Raw genomic sequence first — 19028 nt, forward strand, 5'->3', positions numbered from 1 at the left:
CGCTTCAGATTGTTGACCTTTCGTCAGGTCATGGACCTGAAATGTTAACTCTATTTCTCTCTCCAAAGAGGCTGCCAAACCTGCTGGGCATTTCCAGCATTTTGTTTTTATTTTGTGTTTACCTTTTCCTTGGTTCCACGAGGACAGATGAACCATCAATACTGGGATCAAGGATCCTATCAATGTGAACCTGTGCCCTGCGATAAGCTTTGCGCCTTTCCTTGGTGTCAATGGTACCAACTTCATCCATGATGGGGAAATCATAGTGTCCTTTCCTTTTGGCTCGCAGTCTGATCTTATTGCGATGGTGTTCAATTTCAGATTTCTGTCTCAAAGCTTTCTGAACCTGTAGGAGAGGGGGAGAGAAGATATTTAGTTATTTACAGCTTGATGTCATTCTCCAGCACCTTAGTGGGTTGGTCCTAAAAATCTTTAAAAGTGATCCTGAAGAATGCTTCTTGAAAGCATGCCCACAAACTATTCCTTTGAATTGCTGCTCTGGGCCAAAGGAGGAGAGATGTGTGAATTTAAAGGAGCCAACAGTAGACCTGGTAACAAGTCACAAAATATAGATTGTAAATACTCCTCAGTCTCATGAAACAGAGGTTGTACCACATGCCCTTCTATTGACAATACACCATTGATGTAAAACTGTCTTTAAAAGGGGAAGTGCATGTTCCTGTGTGTGCACGCATGCGTGTCTGCGTTTTCAGGTTCTTTGTTGTAGAGAGCTATATTGCATTCAAAACTTCTACCCCATTCCCCAAGATGCTGCAACACAGCAGTTCATCCTATACATGTTTATGCTCAAGATGTTCAGTAGATAAATGATATCTACTCCATCTTTATTTCCTGCTTGTTCCCCACATTTTTAATATCTTATTAATTCAGTATTGCGCTTCAATAGCCAATTTTGTTTAATTTACTCCACAGTTCAAACAGTTTGTGAAATGACAACTGGGTTTGCTCACGTAATAACTGGACTTTGAAGTAATTAATTATGTGAATTGCCTTCAGCAAGTTAGACAGATGTATTAAGACACTCCATGAAGGAAGAGATCTTGCATTTTTTACTCTTAAATGAAAATTCCTTCAAGTTAAATTCCATGCTCCCTCTCTAGGGAAACTACAGGATCTCTCACCTCTTTATTTATTTTGTTTGTTTCTGCAACTTGCTCAGGAAGCAATGGATTCTGTAAAGGAGGTGCTGGAATTGGTTGCATGGCAATGAGCTGAATCTTGCTTGGTAGCCGCTTGCCGGCCTCAGATAGGCGTGACATCCGGTCAACATGGTCAAAGATTGAAGCTGATGAAGGCTGCTCATCTGTCCTGTTTATCTGAGCAGGTCCTAAAATAGATTGCAAGTGTTAGTCTACAGAGTGCCCTGGAATTAAACTGACATGGAATAGGACAAATTATAATAGGAAGCCATAATCATCAGAACATAAGAAAAAGGAACAGGACTAGACCATCTGGCCACTCAAGACTTCTGGCATTCAATACAATCACGGCTGATACTCCATGCCAGCCACAAGTCAATGCAAGGTCAGTTGAGATACCACACAGAATAGTTTAATGATTCTGTGGATGGACTAGCATCTATAGGCTTGGACTAATAATCCAGAGAAAAGAATTTTGGCTAAGATCAAATAAAAGTGAGGCACTGAATGGTCTACTCCTGTTCCTTATTGCACATTTCAAAATCAAGATGACGACATCAGACTTCAATGCCGGGGTGTTCTTTTAAAAAATTAATTCACAGGATGAGTACACATCTTGGCAAGGCCAGTATCTATTACCTATTCCTGATCGCCATTAATTGCAAGAGTAGAGACCAGTAGTGAGATAAAAGAGCAGCAAGAGAGAGGACAGAGCAAGACCATCGGGGAAATAAAAGAGCAGCACAGCAGCACCAACAACTGGTTGGTGAGCGTTTTTCTCTTTTTCTCTCTCTAAGGTCCAAGCTGAGAAATTAAAAATTTCAAGTGGGTGACTATATCAGAAAATTCATAAGAGCATAAACACAGAACAGATTAATTTACTGGGACAGTAGTCTAAATTGGTATTGGTCTGTATTCAATTTATAGATGAACTAGTTAAACTACTTCTAATTACAAATAATCCTTGAGTAGCATTTCTAAACTTGAAACCCAATTCGTTAAATCAAACACCATAAAATTGGCAGGGTAGGTGAAATGTTGAAGCTGTAGAATGTGGGAGCTGGAGGACATGTGTGAACCACAACAGCCACATGTGCAGTAAGTATCTGCAGCTCGAAAAAATTTGACTTAGAGTTGATGTGTTAGAGTCAGAACTTTGGATACTGCGATGCATCAGAAAGGGGGATAGTTAGCTGGTCATTTCAGGAGACAGTTTTAGATTAGGTTTGTTGCTTCATATTTGGTCCATCGTTAGTGACAGGAGAATGTGATTGCAAGTAAAGCCAGTATGGGGATCCAGGAGATTGCAATGAAGGAGTGACAGTCTTTGTACTTGTCCAGCAAGTTTGATCTTCTTACAATGTGTATGGACAGCAGCAGGGTGACCAAACTGACCACAGCACTGTGTTGCAGGAGGCCATTCAAGTTGGGAGGATAAAAAATAACATAATATGGGACAGTATAATACACAGAGAATAGATATTGTTCTCTGCAGCCAAAAGCTCAAGTTGTGAAAGCTATATGGTCTGCCTGATGCCAGAGTTAAGGATATCTCCCCAGGGCTGGGAGAGAATTTGGAGTGGAAGGGAAAGGATCCAGTTGTTGTCATCCATATGGGGACCAAGAGCAGTACTGCACGAAGAAACCCCAAGGAAGTATTGGGCAGCTAGGAACTAAATTCAAAGATAGAACCATTAAGATAACAATCTCTGGATTATACCAGAGCCACAAGCAAACTGATACAGGCGATACACGATCAGAGAGTTCAATGCGAGGTTCAAAGATTAGTGTGGGAAAAGTGGGTTTCAATTCCCAGGAAAGATCTGAGCCATTGGGATGGTCTTCATCTAAACTGCACTGGGACCAGAAGTCCTGGCAAAATGTAGAAATAGTCTGTAGAGAATGCTTTAAACTAAATAATGGCAGACAGAGATGTAGATGGCACAAAAGGTATCCCAAGAATAGTAAAAAATCAAGAGGCAAAATGGGTGAGGAATTAAAAGAGTTATAATCACGAGAGAAACAGTACTGGGAAAACTAATGGGGATAAAGTTTCCCAGGCCCTGACGACCTGAATCCCAGGGTCTTGGAAGAAGTGGCTGCAGAAATGCATTGGTTGTAATCTTCCATAATTTTCTAGTTTCCGGAATGGAGAGCAATAGAAAGCAGGAAACTATGGGCAATTAGCCTCACGTCTGTCATTGAGAAAATGCTGGAATCCATTACTAAAGAGGTAGTAACAGGACATTTAGAAAATCATAATACAACCAAGCAGCGTCAACATGGTTTCGTGAAAGAGAAAGTGTTTGATTAATTTATTAAGAGTTCTTTTGGAGAATTTAACCAGCAAAATGGATAAAAAGGAACCAGTAGATGCAGTGTCTTTGGATTTTCAAAAGGCAATCGATAAGGTGCCATGTAAAAGTTTACAAGAGGTCATGATGCTGGTGGGGATATATTAGGGTGCATAGAGAATTGGCTAACTAACAGGAAACAGAGAATTAGGATAAATGGGTAATTTTCAACTTGGCAAATTGTGTCACATGGATCAGTGCTGGCACCTCAACTATTTCCAACTACATTAATGAGCTGGATGAAGGAACTGAATGTCCAGTGGCCAAATTTGCTGACTATACAAAAATAGCTAGGAAAGCAAATTATGAGGAGGATGCTGCTGAATCGACAGGTGAGGACAGAGATCACTCCTGTAGGAAAGGTGAGATTGGCCACTCACAGCAGGCCAGTAGGGATGAGCCTTAATGAGTTGATCACATACTGACATTCTCAGTGAGGGACATGCAATATTGTATTCAGCCTGCTCATGAGCTAAATCTATCTTCTCTCTTACAGGCTGCAGAAGGTACAGACAGTCAAACACTGATAACATCAACCTCGGCCCCAGGCCACCTCCAAGGAGTACACTGAGGATCCATTTGAAGATCGGCCAACACAGCGCCCCGCCCGCACCCTGGGCCAGCACAGCGCCCCGCCCGCACCCTGGGCCAGCACAGCGCCCCGCCCGCACCCTGGGCCAGCACAGTACAAGACACGAGAGGTAGAGGGAAATGACATCACACTTAAAGTAATGTCGCTGACAGGCAGGCGGATGATTGATGGATGATGTGTGTTTGTTAATACCCATCCAACAGCAGAGCCTGGTCTCCATTCATCTTGGATTTTCCTGCCACATGGCCAAGACCTTACTCCGCTGGAACCATGGGGTGGTTGGTGTGCAACAACCATCCCATGTTAAAAGAATCGATGCACAGGCATCTCACCCCCCCCACCTCAGCCCACCTACCCACCAAAGCAGAGACAGACTGCACCTCGACCTCCCCCACCCCCCTCCCTCCCACCGTGTCATAATTCTACATGAGGCTCCGGGTCACATTCTGGGAACAGCTAACTTGACACATCTCCACAGCATGCAGAGGCAGTGAGAGCACAGGTCTCTGGCACTTGGAGGACTGAATCCGGGTCAGATGACGAGTCTCTGTCGCTAACATGCTGTAGATGCAAAGACAGATGACGGAATATCAGGCAGAGTTGTGAGAAGGATTCAACAGACTAGAGCAAAGGATGGAGGAGTCTATCCGCATTCTGTCTGATATGCGAGTGTTTTGAGGTCGACCCGCGGGGGCTGCAGATGTCAGGGATGTATCACAATGTAACTGTAGGGTACTGTAGAAGAATCTGGATGTTCATGAGCATGAATTGCAAAAAGTTAACAAGTAATTAGGAAGGCAAATTGAATGCTGGCCTTTATTGCAACAAAAATGGGAGTATAAAAAGTCTTGCTACAACAGCACAGGGTACTGGCAAGACTACACCAGGAGTAGTGTACACAGTTCTGGTCTCCTTACCAAAGGAAAGGTATACTTGAATTGGACACAGTTCAGAGAAGGTTCACTGAGCTCATTCCTGGGATGAAGGAGCTGTCTTATGAGGAAAAATTCAGCAGGTTTAGTCTATACTCAGTGAAGCTGAGAAGAACGAGTGGGAATCTTATTGAAACATTGAAAATTCTGAGCAGGCCTGACAGGCTAGACTTTGAGGGGATGTTTCTACATGTGGGGGAATTTGCAACCAGGAGTCTCAGTTTCAAAAAAAAATTAAGACATAGGAGGAGAAATCTTTTCTCTGAGGGTCTTTAGTCTTTAGAATTCTCCAGCACAGAGCAGTAGAGACTGGGTCATTGAATATATTCAAGGTTAAGTAAGACAGATTTTTGATCTACAAAGGAGTCAAGGGTTATGGGGAGTATGCAGGAAAGTAGAGTCAGGTCACACTCAGAACAGCCATGATCTTGATCAAATGCAAAACAGGCTCATGGGGTTCAATGCTGCTCACATTTCTTACGATCACTTCAAGTGAAGTTGTGGGTTAACTACATTGTTGTTGCTCTGAAGTCACATATAGGCCTGACTGGATAAGTATAATGCATACACTTCCCTGAAGGATAGGATCAGCTAATTTGGTAGTTACATGATCACCATAACCGATTAAGTTCAGTTAATAAATAAATGTGGAATAAAGTCCCACCTACCATGGTCGAATTTGAATTAGTGTCTCTGGATCATTAGTCCAGGCGGGTGGTGAAGATGGCGTTTGACACAATGGGCCTCATCAGGGTATTGAGTACATGAGTTGGGACATTATGTTACAGTTGAATAAGTCTTTGGTGATGCCGCAGTTGAAGTATTGTGTACAGTTTTGGTCACCCTGTTATAGGAAAGACATTGATAAACTGGAAAGAGTGCAAAGATGATTTACGTTGCCAGGACCAGTGGTCCTGAGTTATAAGGAGAGGTTGACCAGGCTGGAATGTAGGAGAATGAGGGTGACCTTACTGAAGTGTATAAAATCATGAGGGGCATAGATAGGATGAATAAACACAGTCTTTTTCCCAGGGAAGAGGGAATGAAAACTGGAGGGCATAGAACCATAGAATCCCTACAGTGGAGGAGGCCAGAGGCCATTCAGCCCATTGAGTCTGCACCGACCACAATCCCACCCAGGCCCTATTCCTGTAACCCCACATATTTACCTTGCTAATCCTGATACTAAAGGGAAATTTAGCATGGCCAATCAACCTAACCCACACATCTTTGGACTGTGGGAGAAAACCGGAGCACCCCGAGGAAACCCACGCAGACATGGGGAGAACGTGTAGACTCCGCACAGACAGTGGCCTGAAGCCGGAATTGAACCCGGGTCCCTGATGCTGTGAGGCAGCAATGCTAACCACTGTGTCGCATAGGTTTAAGGTAAGGGGGGAAAGATTTAAAAGGGACCCGAGGGGCAACTTCTTCACGCAGAGGGTGGTGCATATATGGAATGAGCTGCCAGAGAAAGTGGTTGAGGCAGGTACAATAACAACATTCAAAAAGCATCTGGATAAGTACATGGATGGGAAAGGATTGGAGGGTTAGAGGGATATGGGCCAAACGCGGGCAATGGGACTAGCTGGGAGGAACCACGGTCGGCATAGACCAGTTGGGCCAAAAGGCCTGTTTCCAAGCTGTATTGCTCTATGACTCAGGCCTCTGCAACTGTCCAGTAATGGAGCCATTTTGATACTTACCTACATTAGACCACTGTTCAAAATCTTTGAAGCATCACATTTTGTGCACACATTTCAAGTATCCTTCTCTCCACTCCATGTCAGTAATGATATTGACTGGCCAAAGCCCATTACATCACAGAGAGGTTCCATTCATTCCACTGAGAGCAATAATTATAGACTAGTCCAGAACTGATTGAGTGTAACTTAATCACAGTATTCACTGAAGAGTGGTCTGTGTATGTTACAAATAATGTGGAGATGCTGGCGTTGGACTTGGGTAGGCACAGCAAGAAGTCTCACAACACTAGGTTGAAGTCCAAAAGGTTTATTTGGTAGCACGAGCTTTCGGAGTGCTGCCCCTTCATCAGGTGAGTGATCAATCACCTGATGAAGGGGCAGCGCTCTGAAAGCTCGTCCTACCAAATAAACCTGTTGGACTTCAACCTAGTGTTGTGAGACTTCTTACTGTTGCAAATAACTCAACTTCTCTGGAATGGTCAGCTCTGCATTGGCTCCCTGATTAACTTGGAACTCGGGAACCTTCCTAGTAAGTGAAGGTGCTGGGAAGTAGGCAGCTGCATTCCATTCAGAGCTGCCTGATGGAAAGGACACACAAACTGACAGATCTAAAGCAGGTGAACAAAATCACAGATCAAGTTAGAGATCCCACAAGATAAATAAATGGTCCTCGGCTCCCAATGAAACTTACAATATACCCACCTTCGGATGAAGGGAGCAGCAGGAATCAGAAATGCATGTTTGGAGACCAGCAGGAATCAGGATTTCTCATCCAGGCACCAGCAGGAGTAAGGCTGCTAAAATGCTTTAAAAAGGTCTCATTTTTTAGCTTTGATAAACTTGCCTATACATGTTGGGAACATGACAAAGTTGTACAAAAAGAATTAAAGAGAAGCTACAATCTCATCCTTACAGACGGATCTCATCCATTATGATAGTTAACTACATTAAAGCCATCCTCTCAAATTTTACATGGTCAAAACTCTTGGAGTATTGTGTATAGTTCTGGTCGCCGCATTATAGGAAAGATGTGGAAGTGTTGGAAAGGGTGCAGAGGAGATTTACCAGGATGTTGCCTGGTATGGTGGGAAAATCGTATGAGGAAAGGCTGAGGGACTTGAGGTTGTTTTCATTAGAGAGAAGGTGGTTAAGAGGTGACTTAATAGAGGCATACAAGATGATCAGAGGATTAGATAGGGTGGATAGTGAGAGGCTTTTTCCACGGATGGTGATGGCTAACACGAGGGGACATAGCTTTAAATTGAGGGGTGATAGATATAGGACAGATGTTAGAGGTAGGTTCTTTACTCAGAGTAGTAAGGGCGTGGAATGCCCTGCCTGCAGCAATAGTGGACTCGTCAACATTAAGATCATTCAAATGGTTATTGGATAAACATATGGATGATATTGGAATAGTGTAGATTAGAGGGGCTTTAGATTGGTTTCACTGGTCGGCCCAACACCGAGGGCCAAAGGGCCTGTTCTGTGCTGTAATGTTCTATGTACTATGTTCTAATGTGCCATCAAATATCTTGTAAAATAAATCTGACTGTCAGTTCAGGCCTGTTTAGTCTGACAGCTTTCATATTGGTTGGGAAAATGTTGTTTCTGATTCAAATACTGAGGGTTCACTCGCAATATCCTGTTCAGGTCATGAATGAGAGAGGAAGATTCAATTTACAGAAAAACATGAATTTGTGGACTGGCCTTTTTGTTGAATGATGTGGAGGTGTCGGCGTTGGACTGGGGTGAACACAGTAAGAGTTTTAACAACACCAGGTTAAAGTCCAACAGGTTTACTTGGTAGCAAAGCTAATGGTATTTGCTACCAAATAAACCTGTTGGACTTTAACCTGGTGTTGTTAAAACTCTTACTGTGTTCTTTTTGTTGAAAACAGACTATTGAGAGTGTGTGTGCCAATTGTAACTATATATATTAATGCTAAATTATTTAAACTTTATCCTTGTTTCATATGGCTTGACAGTGCACATCTAAGTGGTCTATGAAGTCAAACTGTTTCCCATCAATATTTCTTTTTGTGGTTATATAGAACATAGAAAGCCACAGCACAAACAGGCCCTTCGGCCCACAAGTTGCGCCGATCACATCCCCACCTCGAGGCCTATCTATAGCCCTCAATCCCATTAAATCCCATGTACTCATCCAGAAGTCTCTTAAAAGACCCCAACGAGTTTGCCTCCACCACCACCGACGTCAGCCGATTCCACTCACCCACCACCCTCTGAGTGAAAAACTTACCCCTGACATCTCCTCTGTACCTACCCCCCAGCACCTTAAACCTGTGTCCTCTCGTAGCAACCATTTCAGCCCTTGAAAAAAGCCTCTGAGAGTCTACCCTATCCAGACCTCTCAACATCTTGTAAACCTCTATCAGGTCACCTCTCATCCTTCGTCTCTCCAGGGAGAAGAGACCAAGCTCCCTCAACCTATCCTCATAAGGCATGCCCCCCAATCCAGGCAACATCCTTGTAAATCTCCTCTGCACCCTTTCAATGGCTTCAACATCTTTCCTGTAATGAGGTGACCAGAACTGCGCGCAGTACTCCAAGTGGGGTCTAACCAGGGTCCTATAAAGCTGCAGCATTATCTCCCGACTCCTAAACTCAATCCCTCGATTAACGAAGGCCAGTACGCCGTACGCCTTCTTGACCGCATCCTCCACCTGCGAGGCCGATTTAAGAGTCCTATGGACCCGGACCCCAAGGTCCTTCTGATCCTCTACACTGCTAAGAATGGTACCCTTCATATTATACTGCTGCTTCATCCCATTGGATCTGCCAAAATGGATCACCACACACTTATCCGGGTTGAAGTCCATCTGCCACTTCTCCGCCCAGTCTTGCATTCTATCTATGTCTCGCTGCAACTTCTGACATCCCTCCAAACTATCCACAACACCACCTACCTTGGTGTCGTCAGCAAACTTACCAACCCATCCCTCCACTTCCTCATCCAGGTCATTTATGAAAATGACAAACAGCAAGGGTCCCAGAACAGATCCCTGGGGCACTCCACTGGTCACTGACCCCCATGCAGAGAAAGACCCCTCCACAGCCACTCTCTGCCTTCTGCAGGCAAGCCAGTTCTGGATCCACAAGGCAACAGCCCCTTGGATCCCATGTCCTCTCACTTTCTCAAGAAGTCTTGCATGGGGGACCTTATCGAACGCCTTGCTGAAGTCCATATAGACCACATAGAACATAGAACAGTACAGCACAGAACAGGCCCTTCGGCCCACGATGTTGTGCCGAGCTTTATCTGAAACCAAGATCAAGCTATCCCACTCCCTATCATCCTGGTGTGCTCCATGTGCCTATCCAATAACCGCTTAAATGTTTCTAAAGTGTCTGACTCCACTATCACTGCAGGCAGTCCATTCCACACCCCAACCACTCTCTGCGTAAAGAACCTACCTCTGATATCCTTCCTGTATCTCCCACCACGAACCCTATAGTTATGCCCCCTTGTAATAGCTCCATCCACCCGAGGAAATAGTCTTTGAACGTTCACTCTATCTATCCCCTTCATCATTTTATACACCTCTATTAAGTCTCCCCTCAGCCTCCTCCGCTCCAGAGAGAACAGCCCTAGCTCCCTCAACCTTTCCTCATATGACCTACCCTCCAAACCAGGCAGCATCCTGGTAAATCTCCTCTGCACTCTTTCCAGCGCTTCCACATCCTTCTTATAGTGAGGTGACCAGAACTGCACACAATATTCCAAATGTGGTCTCACCAAGGTCCTGTACAGTTGCAGCATAACCCCACGGCTCTTAAACTCCAACCCCCTGTTAATAAAAGCTAACACACTATAGGCCTTCTTCACAGCTCTATCCACTTGAGTGGCAACCTTTAGAGATCTGTGGATATGGACCCCAAGATCTCTCTGTTCCTCCACAGTCTTCAGAACCCTACCTTTGACCCTGTAATCCACATTTAAATTACTCCTACCAAAATGAATCACCTCACATTTATCAGGGTTAAACTCCATTTGCCATTTTTCAGCCCAGCTTTGCATCCTATCTATGTCTCTTTGCAGCCTACAACAGCCCTCCACCTCATCCACTACTCCACCAATCTTGGTGTCATCAGCAAATTTACTGATCCACCCTTCAGCCCCCTCCTCTAAGTCATTAATAAAAATCACAAAGAGCAGAGGACCAAGCACTGATCCCTGCGGCACACCGCTAGCAACCTGCCTCCAATCCGAAAATTTTCCATCGACCACCACCCTCTGTCTTCGGTCAGACAGCCAGTTACCTATCCAATCGGCCAACTTTCCCTCTATCCCACACCTCCTCACTTTCATCATAAGCCGACCATGGGGGACCTTATCAAGCGCCTTACTAAAATCCATGTATATGACATCAACTGCCCTACCTTCATCAACACACTTAGTTACCTCCTCAAAAAATTCTATCAAATTTGTGAGGCACGACTTGCCCTTCACGAATCCGCTCTTCCTTATGCTTAGACAGAGAATAATATGGGTTTGAAGCAATTGCTTTAATTTAAAATTGCCAGTTTCAGTAACAACATCAAACCAACAGGGGATGCCAACACACTATTCAAACATTTAGCAAATTCTGAAAACAAGCAGATTTTTCTTTGGCACAATTTTATGTGTCGGTTCCTGTAGCCGTGGTAACCACCACCAAACACACCTTCAAAGGTTTTGAAATGAACTTGATTATTGTTGTTTTCCAGAAAGATAACTGTTCCCTTGATTCATAAACTAAGTCTCACAGTTACCAGTTTCCAAAGTGTTGATTTTTAGCGGCTGTGACTTCAACTTATATTGGTGCTTTGTAAGAATTAGGCCAGTTGTAAATAGGGCTTCTGAAATACAGAGTGTTTTTGCTTTTGGGGATAAGTGTACAGTTTACAATATCTTGGGATACTTATTATAATTTTGGGATAAACACTATGTATAATAGTTTTGCTTGGGCACCTCAACATTTTTGATATAAATAATATTGGGGTACACCTATTGTTTCCATAACATGGGATACAATTAGCATCTTTTTTACATTGTAGGGGTAAATTTTATGTTTATTTAATGACTTTGAGGTACACAATACAAAAGCAAAATACTGCAGATGCAGGAAATGATAAATGAAAACAGAAAATGCTGGAAATGCTCAGTGGATCAGGAAGCGTTAATGGGGAAAGAAACAGATTTCAGATCTGTGACCAGAAATCAGAACTCAGGCTTACTGAGCATAGCCAGCTCTTCCCTAAAATTTCTATATCATCTGGGTGTACTTAATACTGTTGGTGTACTCTTATGTCCTGAACAACAATGATAGATGTGCATTGTTTAGATAAGAATTTCATTGGAATGTACTTACTGTTTATAAAATAATCTTGTAGCATTCATTGTCTATGATAATGTTACATGTACATGTTTACATTTAGATATGCTTATCTGGGGCACACAAATCATTTAGATGAGAACTTGAATCATGAGACAAGTCCAAGCCATTGCCATTCATGAGATTAGAGTTTGCCTGAAGTATGTGCTACTGTACCATTTTCTCAGCTCAAAGCTAAAAGAGGACAAGGCCCTTTCAAAGAATGCATGTTCAAAACAAACTTAAATGCACCTTGTACACCACAAGCTGAACTGGGAGATAGATGGGATCACACTTGTACAGGCAGGAAATGGATGTCCAGTTGCATTCTAATAGGATTAAATGATTTGCTTAAATTTACTGTGAAACAGCTCCATTTTGCAGGTAGGCACAAAACCTTGCTGTTCAGAATAGGCAGCCACTGCTGAAATCAGAATTTGAAATGGAGACAAACAGTAATGGTGCCAGAAAACACCATCTCACCCTTTAACCATTTTTTTCCCCCAAAATATGATGTACAGATTCACATTGCAGCTACTAATAAGTGAGAGGGTACAAACCATTTCTGATCACAGTGTGTCTATTGCCACCAGTGGGAGTTGCAGGGAGTCTAGGGATATCTTCAATGGACTCTCTCCCGCTGGACCGTTCACTGGCTGTGGACTCGGCTTCTGAAGGTGAAACTCTACACAGAGACAGACACTGGTTATTTAGGCAACAAAACCATTTTTGATTTGCATGTCCAGCAGAACCTCAATTGTCCATACTCCATTATCTAGGGTTATTACAGACTAGTTTCATATAAAACACTACAACTTAATTGGATGTTTTGAATGGAATACTTTTTATATTAAGACTTCAGAAGAGGTTGTCATATAATCTAAAGAGGCCAATCAGAGCAACAGGTTTATGTCAGATAATTGTTCAAACATTGTGATAAAATGGGGAAGTAAGGGATCCAATAATTGGGAATATGTTCTGATAGCTGTAGGTTTAAAGGAGAAACAAGCTTTTTTTTAAGTTGAAAAAGAGACAGATTGTCTGAGTCGATAGAATTATTGCTTTGATACGCTAATTAGCATAGCAAAACTGGATATGCGTGTTTACCCCAAGACAAGTTTGGTAACAATAGAAGATGAGGATGGATTTCACATTTACATGCTAAAAGGTGAGCTCATATAATAAAGGTAATTAAGAGTAATTCCTGAGAATGTTAGATAAGGAAAGATCACAAGGAAAAAGTATATCAGAGGCAAATTCACCCGATGCAGGGAGCTGTTTTGAAATCGTAGTTCACACAGCAGGAAGTGTGTTTACTCCCAACAGGTATTATTTTGAGAAGTATGTTTTGAGAAATCAGTTGTTTCTATTTCAAATTGGTACCTGGTGCAATAACTACTGCTGGATTTTCCTTACAGTTTTCAAACCTACGGGATGCTATTTCAAGAGCTGTAGCTTGGAGGTTAGGAAAATAGAGGGGTTTTGAACTGGGTAAATTTAAAGATAGTGCGGATAGCCATTAATGTAGTTAACTGTGTTTTTGATTGACTTTCTTGCTGTGTGTTTTATTGTCTAATAAAATTTATTTTGTTTAAAATCATTACAAAAGAGCCTGGAATATACCTGACTGCTCTTCACCTGTTTCCTCACATTATGCTAAATTGCATAAATACAGTTAAGAGCAGGCATTTCAAAGTTTCCTTCTGGGTTTGGAATCCCCAGGCATTTATCAGCTGTACTCTTAACATGATGCATGAAAGCATTTGTGATTATCTGCCAATTTTACTTGATTATCAAGTGGGGTATCTCCCTTCATCATGATGGAGAATTAAGATTCTGCTGAATGTTCAACAACTATAGTGCAATAAATGTTATAAACAATAAGGTGTGACTTCAGGAAATTAAGAGCTTCAATTTACCGAAGACCCTCACTCTGGCTCTAGAGGCTTGGAGATCATCTTGTAAAGGTTTTGATGCTGGGGTTCATGGAGGCCAAGGGACTGTCCCTACATAAATAGATGGTCATTACAATGAGCACTGTGCAGTTTGGGCAATGACAGATTAAACATTTATTTTGTAGGGGATGACCTCCCTGCCAAAATCATAAATCGCCATTTTTGAAAAATGAGGGAATGGGAGAATTGCAGTGAGGGTCAAGACTGACAAGTTGTTCAAGGAAAGCTAGTCATATGTAAAGGATACTGGGTTAAAGGATCATTGCTCTTCAGCAAAAAACAGTCAGACTAATAATCTGGATACTTTCAGGTCTGGAGAGCAGAAGTCCACTGATTGATTTAGATAATAGTATCTCTGTTTCAACATGCCAGCCATATATCCCACCAGAATCCAGGTTCAAGCTGCAGCTCATTGTAATTTCTGTGGGCCTGGGTGCAAGGATTCCTGACAAGTGTTAAAAGATCAATAATGATCCCTCAAGCAACTATATTCCCAAACTGCCTGCTGCCCCAAATAGTGCTAGCATCACAGGCTGGTGTAATGATTGCTATGTTATCATGGCTGAAAACTACCACCCATTTCCAAAATCCTTGAGCATGTTGTCAACTCCCAAAATCGTCCTTAAAAGTTGGGAGATTACCCAGTCTGTTTGCAACCTTGGTGTCATATTTGATCCTGGGATCTTGGAATGATCAGCTTATGAGGAACAGTTGAGCTGGTTGGATCTCTATTCATTAGAGTTTAGAAGAATAAGAGGTGATGTTGAGTCAGGTAGATTTTTGATTGACATGGGATTCAAGGGTTCGGAGAGGGGAGTAGTTTCAGATTAGGTGCAGTTGATGCCACAATCCGATCAGCCATGATTTTATTGAAAGGTGAAGCAAGAATGGTGAGGTGCCAAATGGCACTCACCTGCTCCTAATTCTTTTGTGTTCTTGAGAAGAGCTTCTGTTCTCCTATTTGTGCAATCACTCGAGACCAGCTACACTACTGAACAGAGGCAAATCTGCTCGGAATACTTTGCCATCTTTCATTTCTATCCATGTAATATTGAGAGGAAAATTTGATTTTAAGGTTAAAAAAAAGGTTTTTTTGTTGCCATCTCTTTGATGCTCTGAGTAATGGAGTCTACTGACCTGCTTCTCTGTCGAAGGCCCTTGGAGAGTTTGGCTGCCTTAGGCTGAGGACTAGACACATCACCGTTCTCAGATGGTGTGGCATCTTTTGCTGGGGGAGGTGGAAGCCCTTCATGGATAACTAGTATGTCGTCTTTACCGTGCTGTCCAATATGCTGCTTGGCAAAGTCAAAACCTTTAACACTTGGCACTTGTAGCTGAAGAGGCAAATGTGATGGTCAATTAGGGTGGGTGTTACAGATGTCATCATACCATTAAAGGGAGCCTCTGCAATGAATTGCATTAAGCTGCAAATGTTCCATCATGCCTGGTGCAGCACAAAAAGCATTTTCAATATTTTGTTTAACTCTATTCCAACATCTCCATGGTCTTTTTTATTTTAATCATTACTTGCCAATTTACTAAGGCTTCTCTCCTACTCTTTTCAACCTTGGTGGGGTCCTATAATTAGGTTTCCTTTAAATTAAATGTATACTGGAAAGGACAATTTCGTATTCTCACATTTCACCGATGTTCATATCTTACAAAGTAAATAACTGATGTTTCTTTTGTCTCTCCCACATATCCATTGTTGCTTTAGCTGGAAATATAATTTATATTCAACCCTGTTTGATTTTACAGGTGCTGAAGGTAACCAAAGGGACCCTTATGATATAATAGTGTGCCCAAAGAGGCAGTACTCCTCCACCGATCACGCTCTACAATATAAAGGACGAGACCCATTTACAACAGAAGGAATCAGAGCCACAGAAACCTGGGTCCATGAATCTGGCTTGGTATATGTGGATTAGCATCAGTCATTTTAGTGCAGAGGTATAGAACCCCGAAAAACAGGTTCTGCATCCAAGAGGTACGTCTTCTTGCCATGTCCTGTTAATGGGCATCACCTCTGCATGACTTACGAATAGACTGAAGTCAGTTCATAGGAAATAAGTGAACATACTGTCCAGTCAGTCTCCCAGTATGATGAATACAGACAGGGCAGACTCAGAAACTGAATCCAAGATAATAGACGTCATCAGCTGAATAGTTTAATGGAGGGGGTCTTCTGGTGATGTGGGCATGGTCCCAGTCACTGTTCTGGGTTCCAGTCCCACTCCAAGAAGGTGCATTCGTTCATAACATGGCTAAACAGGCAGTAAGAGTGAGAAAAACCCTGGTTAGCTATACTGCAGAAGGCCATGGCAAACTATTGCAGTACCTTGCCAAGCATAGTCATGGTTCACCATAGATTACACAAAAAAAGGAAATCGATGGTGGACAATGCTCTCTTAGGGTATGCTAACTGAAGAGAGAGTGAGTGCGATTAATGAACCCATAGCTCAGATTAGGACTCCTATTGGACATACAAGACACTAGGAGCACATGACAATTTTGCATTGTGATCCAAATACTATTGTAAATATACGACTCGTACACTTCATACAAACAATCGTAACTTGGAGGTTGATTCACACACTTTCCAATGATTCAGTGAACTAATGACACTGTGTTTAACCAGGTGTTTCTTACCGTCCAAATCTGAATTCCTGGAGTAGATAACCCAGACCTGGTGGTTATAAGTTAAGTGAATGCTGTTGTGCGCTGCGAGATGGTAGTGCCTAAATCCCGTCGCATCACATGGAAACGCATCAAAAAATTAACAGAAATAAGCATGCTGTGAATGCTCATACATACTGTGCTAAGTTGTGGGACGTATACTAAATTTGCGATTTGCTATGTGCCCAAGTATATGAAAGCTTTTGGCAGAGGTAGGAAGTAAAAGCAGCAATGAAGGGTTTTTGCTTGTAGAATTGAAATGTCCTGCCTTTTGACTCTCTCCAACCACCTCTTGTAAATTCCAGAATGACTACTTACAGTTTGTTCCCTCAAGATGGATTAAAGGTTTGCAGTATTGGGCCAATAACAAGTTCCTTGTGACAAACACATCTGTCAAAGGGCAGGCTTTAAACTTTTTGTTTAGCTCATTCAATGTATGTGGGCATCACTGGCTATGCCAGCATCTATTGCTCATCCCTAATTGCCCTTGGAAAGACGGTGCTGAGCTGCCTTCAAGTGAGAATGGTCCTTGCTAAACAGGTTCAGGAGATGCCAGGGCCCTTGTGCAGCCAGCCTCCACAGCTGGGGCCACAGTATAAACCATTTATGTACTTGTGGAGAGACACAAACAATGCTGCACATTACGGAGTGTCCCCTTTACAGGCTAAGCAGTGGACTGATCAACTTAAATTCAACAGATGAGGAGTCTATAGCTTGGCTTTGACCATTTGCACTTATTTTTAAAAAAACTGATGCACTCTCCCCATCCCCACAACCCTTCCCCCAGTCTCCATCAATTCACTTGCTGGTTGATGAGATCGTGACTTGCAGAATTTGTTCTGAATGCACATTATCCTTGAGGATTGAACGCGACCTGATCCACAGGAGAGATTGGACAAGCAATCTGAGAAATGCAGAATGTTGCAACCAGAAAAATAAATCCAAGTTGGATCAAAAAGAAAGGGTACGCTGGAATTCTGAAAACGAAACAAGAATTCCTTCCTATTATGAGCTCTTTTCTGCAAGAATAAATAAAAATATTGCAAGTATGAAGAACCCTGACATATGTCAAACTCGTGGCCAGCCTACCTCACAACACATTAAATGGACACCACAGCATCCAAGGAAATGCAGGCGGTAGCATTATTTGGTTTACATTTTCTCATCTAAGCCACAACTTTGGATTCATATAAATGCAAAATATTGTAGATGCTGGAAATATAAAATAAAAACAAAATCTTGGAAAGATTCAGCAAGTCTGGCAACATCTGTGGAGAGAGTTCATGTGAAGGAGCCCATGTGGACTCAAAAGAGTGAAGAAGTCATATGGACTCAAAACGTTAACTCTTGTTTCTCTCCACAGATGCTGCCAGACTTGCTGAGTCTTTTGCAGCATTTTCTGTTTTTTATTTTGCATTTTTGAAGTTCTTTGCAAGGTGCTCCAATTTCTTGAAACACCAGAAGTCTCACAACACCAGGTTAAAGTCCAACAGGTTTATCTGGAATCAAGAGCTTTCGGAGCACTGCTCCTTCATCAGATGAGTCGCACCTGATGAAGGAGCAGCACTCCGAAAGCTCGTGACTCCAAATAAACCTGTTGGACTTTAACCTGGTGTTGTGAGACTTCTTACTGTGCCCACCCCAGTCCAACGCTGGCATCTTGTCTACCAAAATTGAGGATACACTTAACCTGGCAAATCTCTTTTAACACAGACATTTTTTGTCCATGTCGCACTTGTGAATTAGCTTTCACCTGCCCTGTCCCCTCTTTCTAGTCAGTTATCTTTTGGATGATGACAACCCATTTCTACTGCATCTCCCTCAGGTTCACTATATAGGTCCTCTGTGGCCACTTGAGCTACCTTCAGCATCAGCTTTAACATTACATCTGTTTCATGCTAAAGTCATGCTTGACCTTTTAAAGCAAAGTGGTTCTTCAATTCAGCGGTTGCACTAGATCTCCCACCCCCACAATTTAACATTGCCAGTTCATGATCAATCAGCACCTGGCCATGTTCATAATAAAGTTAAATTAATGCAATTCTCAAATTCACAAGGGGTCTTGGAATTAAGGAGATAACACTGGAATGTGATAGTTGAAGGCTCTCTAACTCATGGAGCAGAAGAAGAGGGATACATTGTAGGGCAGATGGAGGGAGTAGATATCTTGAAGGGATTTGTAAACAAACAAATCTTGTCTCCACCCAAACACATTTAACATTTCTTTCCTTTTTCAGATCCTGAGGACTTGGTGCGTGTTTGAAACAGTTCTGGTTTC

General features: G+C 42.5%; 1 protein-coding gene across 1 annotated transcript in view; it reads right to left on the bottom strand.

The window, feature by feature from the left end:
- The window catches only part of LOC144498708 (UPF0606 protein KIAA1549), a 273369-nt gene that overhangs the window by 50609 nt on the left and 203732 nt on the right, over positions 1 to 19028 (bottom strand). The window contains exons 11-14 of the mRNA XM_078220248.1: positions 15212 to 15408; positions 12680 to 12804; positions 1143 to 1348; positions 123 to 346 (exon numbers count right to left, since the gene is read on the bottom strand). Coding sequence (XP_078076374.1) covers positions 123 to 346; positions 1143 to 1348; positions 12680 to 12804; positions 15212 to 15408 — 752 coding nt within the window. The remainder of the gene's footprint in view (positions 1 to 122; positions 347 to 1142; positions 1349 to 12679; positions 12805 to 15211; positions 15409 to 19028) is intronic.

The sequence above is a fragment of the Mustelus asterias genome, chromosome 9 (genome assembly GCF_964213995.1).
Source record: "Mustelus asterias chromosome 9, sMusAst1.hap1.1, whole genome shotgun sequence".
In the NCBI taxonomy this organism is placed as follows: Eukaryota; Metazoa; Chordata; class Chondrichthyes; order Carcharhiniformes; family Triakidae; genus Mustelus; species Mustelus asterias.